At 36.7% G+C, this 6,420-nt stretch overlaps 2 protein-coding genes across 2 annotated transcripts; both read right to left on the bottom strand.

The window, feature by feature from the left end:
- Positions 1-109: 109 nt before the first annotated feature.
- Positions 110-1,686, bottom strand: LOC113755970 (SH2 domain-containing protein A-like; the record flags this gene model as incomplete). The annotated part of the gene is made up of 3 exons (XM_027299801.1): positions 1,234-1,686; positions 404-595; positions 110-319 (listed from the first exon to the last, which is right to left on the bottom strand). Coding segments are annotated over exons 1-3 (579 nt in total), but the record flags the coding sequence as incomplete, so codon positions are not given.
- Positions 1,687-2,545: 859 nt separating this feature from the next.
- On the bottom strand, positions 2,546-5,286 carry LOC113755971 (peptide methionine sulfoxide reductase B1, chloroplastic-like). The gene is made up of 5 exons (XM_027299802.1): positions 4,964-5,286; positions 4,445-4,556; positions 3,316-3,381; positions 3,025-3,222; positions 2,546-2,929 (listed from the first exon to the last, which is right to left on the bottom strand). The coding sequence occupies exons 1-5, from the start codon at positions 5,169-5,171 to the stop codon at positions 2,890-2,892; spliced, it is 624 nt and encodes a 207-aa protein (XP_027155603.1). The 5' UTR covers positions 5,172-5,286; the 3' UTR covers positions 2,546-2,889.
- Between the last annotated feature and the right edge of the window lie 1,134 nt (positions 5,287-6,420).

The following is a 6,420-nucleotide window of genomic DNA, read 5'->3' as shown; positions in this document are numbered from 1 at the left end:
TTCCCAAAAAAAAAAACACATAAATGGTTGGAATGAAAATGTCTATACAAGCACAATAATCTGGAGATCATGGACAAAACTTTGATTTCATTGAATAAGTTATTTGGACCTCAATGCAGTGAGTTTTTAAAGGTAGTCCTGAAGGTGATAATTTTGCAAAATGAACATAACCCTGAAATCCTTGGTACTCTCCAATGATGCAAGGCAAAGCTCTTCTTTTCATGCCGTCTGCATGCAATTCATCGTTTAGAACAGGCGACAAATGTTTCTCTCCTACAATCTCCCCATTAACACGAAGTCGTAAACTATTTTGTGAGGCCTGAATATCATATAAGAGGTAACAAAGAATTAGATCAACAGTTGAATACAATGTAAACGCAACGAATACTGACATATTACATACCTCACATCCAACATGAACCCATTTCTTCAAAGGAATATCAAATTGGGTAACAACGGAAGGGACTTCTGTCAAAGGATTCAAACCAACAAGCATGGAAGCCTCTTTATGTAGAAAAATGACAGGAAGTAGCATCATTTTCTTCTTCTCATTCAACAGAAGAAAAGGTACACTAGAATTTATATCTATGTGCTCCTGCATTTAACGGAAAACAATGTGAATTGAAGAGTTAGAGACACAAACATTGGTCATACAGCTAAGATGAAATGATACCAAAAAACCTTCAAATTCTATGTTTCCTGATTATGTACATGGAAGAATCGTGTAAACTACAAAGAGATGAAAGTACTAGCCCATGGATTTTCATCATTGCCGAATCAAAATCCACAATGTGACTAAAATGTGATCTGAAACACTATAACATGTTAAATAAATAAACTTGCTGCAGCACATGGATATAACCTAAGACATGAACTAGAAGGAGCACATACAATCCCTCCAAACTGATGCCCTCACCCAACTACCAACCAATAATCCACCAATTTAAGCCAATTTAAGCCGATAGAAGTAGGATATTCGGAATATATTCGAAATTAGACAAAGCTCGCAAAAACACCGAATACACACTTCACGAATCACTATTCGAAATAAAGCACAGAGCAAAACACCTCAAAGATTCAAAATTTACCACATAACAGCAATTCAACAACAAAAAGCCATCAATGGAGACCATGTAACATCATCGGTATGCATAACCAGACCAAAAAAGAAAAAAAGGCAAAAACTAATACTTAATACAGCTGTGAATATGTAAAAATGGGAAGTTACAGTACCTGGTGAAGAATTCCGCAGGGCAGGGGAGAACCATAGTTAGCGAGGTAAAGCCAGAAAGAAAAACAGAAAGCCCCATTTTCTTCTGTATCAGAATCTTTCAATTCTACTCTAAGATCTTTCAGCAACCCATAATTCATTTCTTCCAGCACATTAGCACCATCCAGGATTTTCACCATTTCTTGATCAAAAAAACTACAACCCAGAAAGATTATTCTATCTTTTTGGGTAGTTTTCAAGACTAATAATCTGTCTTGCTGCTAGTCGGGTCTGGTAAAAGACAAAAAAGTAAGACCAAGATCAAATTTTTGCTTCTCTTTTTTCAACAAGATTTCTACTTTCTTCTTTTCGGTTGTGCGAGTGATGAGCTGTGACGGCTGTTAATTGACGGTTGGTTGGAGTCTTCGGCAGTTCAGTTCCCAGTCTCCCCAGTTTCCCCCCATTCCAAAAATTGGGGCGTGATCAGGTGTTGTGCAAGGTGGTTGCTACTTGCTGTTTCAGCCTATAGGAATGTCTAGGGAGAAATAAGTCGACAAAGTAATTGATAAGGTTAGATTTGTCATTTAATTAGAGGCTATCAGGTTTAATAAAATTAAAAGATAAATGGGGAAAAATTGAATTACATCTATGAAACACAACACATCATTGGATGTGGAAATTGTTTTATTTCATTAACAATAAGGCTTTTTTAAAGACCGGTGGCCATCACTAATGCATTAAAACTTGGTGGGGTTGGAGGCAATCAAATTGCCTCAAAAACTCAAGACAAGTGCTTAATGCACCTGTTTGGTCCGGTGGTGGTTTAATCCCTTCCGGATTATCCTGAAATCTCTTCAAGTCCTCCCCCTCCTCCTTAGTGTAGGATAATCTATTGTATCGACAAAAAAAAAAAAAAAAACAATGAGGCTCCCTTTAAAAGGAAAAAAAAAAAATAAGATTCCCAAAACTTGAGCGTTAGTCTAGTTAGTGTAATTTATGCTTAACTTTAAGATTTTTCAGTCTTTTTCAGTACAATATTGATCTTTACATTCAAGAAGCAAATGCAATGATTTCATCAGGGCAATGTAATTATCTGTACTCAGCATGATCTAAATTAAATCAGCAAAAAAAAAAAATTATCCCGGGTCACTTGCGAATAAGGCACGATAGTAGTAGTTTGAGAATTTCAAAAGTAAGAATTATCTGTCCAGATTGAAAGTAAATCCAGAATTATAAGTTAATTTTGTTCCTGAGTTTAAAACTACATTTGTTGATGAAGGAGGAAGAAAAAATGACTAATTAGGCAGTTCAAAGAGTTGAGCATTGACATTCACATTTATTCAAGTCCGATTAATGCATTTTAGATAATAAAAACAGGCGGAAAAGGGCAACATCATCTGATGTTTGAAATCTATTCTTTTCAAGAATAGAGAAAGCATCCATCCCTTCATCCCATGAAGTATCAACTCCATCTCCCCAGATTACAACAATGAAGAAGAACTTGTACCCGGCAGGATAGATGAAGTTCCAGAGATTTAATTGAACTATATTAGATGTACACCCATGACATTGTTTTCTAGGCTGTTACTACTATCTAAGCAGGATTCTAGAAATGGATGCTCCAGAATATGTAGTAATCTGTCATAGTCCAAACTTCAGTGCCTCTAATCTGCTCTCATCTAACGTGGACCTTTACTTGGTTTCAGCTTCAGAGAAGCACTGCATGTCAAACATATGTTTTGGATTGGAGGGATAAGGACACGAACATAACTCAAAGTTACAGTAAGAAAATATGAGCCTAAGTAAACTAGTACCTGTTGATGCAATACCGATTTCCTGTAGGTGGAGGGCCATCATCAAACACATGACCAAGATGAGCATCACAAACTGCACACAGAACTTCCTGTCGGGGCATGAAAATGATGGACAAGTCCAACTTCGACTTTACATTGTTTCCAATCGGCTTATAATAAGATGGCCATCCAGTTCCACTGTCAAATTTGGTAGATGATCTGGAAAGGCGATGCTAGCATATCGGTTTATGCACATACTCGGAGTTCCAAAATCACTGGAAGGAAAAAAATGGTTTGAAGTAGAATACGTACTCAAAAAGAGGAGTCTCACAACAGATGCAGTTGTAAGTTCCAGGGGTTTTGGTATTCCAGTATTCCCTGGTCAAAATACATGCAACAAAGAGAAATTATTAGCACTAAGACCTATCACATCTAGAAAAATACCATTAGATAATCAGCTGACCACCAAGAATAGACATGGTCACTCGATGACATGTATTATGCTTTCTCATTGTCACTATTAACATTTGCTGAACTTTTTTGGGTGAAATGGTCTGAGAAGTGCTTTAAACTGGAAGAAGCAGGAACTGAGCTTGTAAATGACAGGTCTGGTGACCCGACTAAGCTATAGAATTTGCTTAGCCAGGAGGAGCAAAATAAGTCTGGCGTGTCTATAGATCAATTTTATCTCCATATACCCGTAGTCTAGAGAAAAGTCAGTCAGTCATTCTGCACATAAAAGGTGCTTGCAAAACTTGCGGCAGCGAAAATCAACAAAAGCTGCTTTCTGACATGAACTTGAATCCAGGGAGCTAGATCAAGTTCTAGATTTTCCTGAAGAAAATGTATATCAAACAATATTTTAGATGATATATAGTTTGAAATTCTGATTAGTCTTAATGACTTGGTGCCATAACCGAGTTTCATAATCACCAGTGCAATAACAATTACCTTGCCCTTAATCCTCTGGTCATACTTCTCACCTAGAGGACTTTTGCTTTAATATCTTTAGATCAAATGAATTCCACCGTACCACTGAGTGTCTTGAAAAGCTCTTAGCTAAGAGACTAGGAATTTAGGGTGTCAAACAACAGGAAAGCACATAGCCTTAGTCACTCAGGTTTTTGATTAATGAAGAAGCTAATTGATTCATGATACAGGACTGGAATAAACCAAGATATAGGTAACAGCAATGTTGCATCCTCTTCTTCAATACTATTTGCGGATATAACCCAAATCCTCCTTAAACTAAACCGAATCATCTGGATGTGTAGCAGATATTACGTGCTTAACAATACCATTATTTCCAGTTTACAACTACTGAAAACCTCTCTCAGATTTCCTTTCTAACAACAAACATTATAAAATCATGCAAATATGGAATAGACAATCCAAGGACTACGAGTGCAAGTTATAGCATGCCAGATCGATGAAATCATACCCAGTGAAAGCCCTTTCAGTACCCTTTTGCCTGGTTATATGGAATTGCTCCTCTGTCAGCTGCTTCTTCCATTCTTCTTCACTTAAAGAACTGTAATCTACATTACTAGTTGCTGCATAGCATAGTGGATTCAAAAATTGATTTAAGATGAAAAATCTTTGAAGAACACATAACTGATAGATAAAATTTAACTCCTGACGAGATACCTGCAACCCAGATACAATACAAACACGAAACAAATTACAATACATTAAATGCTAAAATTGAGTCTTTTGCACACACATTGAAAACATTCACAACCACCGTCAAATTTCTAGCTTAATGATCAAACCACGAATTGGCCTGAGCCCGTTTGTCAATTAATTTAAGCTGCACACATATTGCAGTCCAACTCAATGTTAGCTGCCATATTTGCGTAAAGGGTTCCACAAAATCAAAAGATACAAATTTAAAGACTGAAATTTAAACGCTATACTTGCCCACCTGGAAGTGAGAGAGATAGAGAAAGAAAATAGATACCTTGAGCGCTGTCTGGTTTAGGGGAAGAAGGTGAGGAGCCCATAGCTCGAATTTTGAAGGAATTCCTGTTTCTTGGTCTCTTTAGAGTCCCAACAGCTGTGCAAAACTGGGTTCTATGATCAATAGTGAAATGGGATTTTGTTGAAAAGTTAATTAACCAGGTCAAGCTGCTTGTTATGCTATGAGAAGCCATTGCTGACAAGGTCATATTTTTTTGAAAGGAAAATACTACTAATGTTAAACAAGAGGAGCTTTAGCGTTACTGGGTGTATGTTTACAGCTGCATTCCCTCAATATGCACCACAAAATATTGCAACTTTACACAAAATTCTTCTTACATCTTCTAGATTATTATATAACTTTGACGACTAGGATATGACGTTCAGCTTATAATCATGGTCTAATGAGTACCTGAATTTTCATCTTTTACGTGGCATACCACCATCCACTAACAACAAAATTGAGGTTTTCTTTTTTTTTTTTTGGTTCCCCCGTTTGTAGCTCGGGTGTTTGGGCTACGAGACGGAGGCATGAGCCAGCTCCCTGAATCTTGAAACCAACTATTTGCCTACTAGGAATGCTGTTCGAGCTCATTGGAGCAAGATTTGTTCGAGTATAGTCCATCTTAAGCATGGTTCAAAATCACAGTCGCGGTTCGTGCTGCTCCACATCGATCTCAGCATATCGGTCAAGATTTCGACGAAATGCAAATTTTGAAATATTTAATATTCTAAAAATTATAAATAATATTCAAAAATATGCTAAACAAAAATAATAAATAAAAATAACAAAAGAAAATCCGTAAAATGTAAATTTACGATTTAACTCAAGATGACTCGAAATAACTCATACCGATTTGGCCTAGACTATTCGTATCGAAAACTTTTTGCTTGAGTTCTCGATAACTCGATCAATTTCTCGACGATTGATGCATTTCAGAGACATCTCGTTCTAGTATCGAAACGGAGATATCCATTCCGGTGACGACTCGACCAAGTCATCTCGATCTCGATTGAGACTTTGAACCATGATCTTAAAACCATATATCTTTAAAGATGCCTTTTGGCCTCTACATTGATTTCGAGTTAATTCTAAATTCAAAGAATTTACTTTTCAAAATTTTTATTTTACATTTATCATTCATCTATATCCATTGCTATAAAATCATTAATTAATATAGTATAGAAAATCAAGTTTAAGAGAAGTAATTTAAGCTTTTTCCTTGTCCAAAACAGATTAAACTACATCTATTTGAGTATTGACTTGTTACAGCTTGGATTAACCGCGTTTGGCTTGTTGATAGAGGATTAAAATCAACAAGAAGTAGAAGCGTTGTCGGATACGGGGCAGGAGCGGTCCTTCTGACCGCTGAACGGTCCCCTCACAGAAAGAAAGGTAAGGCCAGAAATAAACCACGTCAAAAGGCTTCAGTTTGGCCCAAAACGACGTCGTTTTAT

This window comes from Coffea eugenioides, unplaced genomic scaffold (genome assembly GCF_003713205.1).
Source record: "Coffea eugenioides isolate CCC68of unplaced genomic scaffold, Ceug_1.0 ScVebR1_1877;HRSCAF=2808, whole genome shotgun sequence".
In the NCBI taxonomy this organism is placed as follows: Eukaryota; Viridiplantae; Streptophyta; class Magnoliopsida; order Gentianales; family Rubiaceae; genus Coffea; species Coffea eugenioides.
The sequence above is the reverse complement of the archived record's forward strand: the minus strand, read 5'-3'. Positions and strand labels throughout refer to the sequence as shown.

Bases quoted from the DNA above. Each gene is read 5' to 3' on its own strand.
- LOC113755971 (XM_027299802.1), bottom strand. From the start codon at position 5,171: ATGACCTTGTCAGCAATGGCTTCTCATAGCATAACAAGCAGCTTGACC. The intron at 4,557-4,963 runs GTATCTATTTTC...TATGCTATGCAG, and splicing joins TAAACCAGACAGCGCTCAAG to CAACTAGTAATGTAGATTAC. The intron at 3,223-3,315 runs GTACGTATTCTA...TCGCCTTTCCAG, and splicing joins TGTGAGACTCCTCTTTTTGA to ATCATCTACCAAATTTGACA.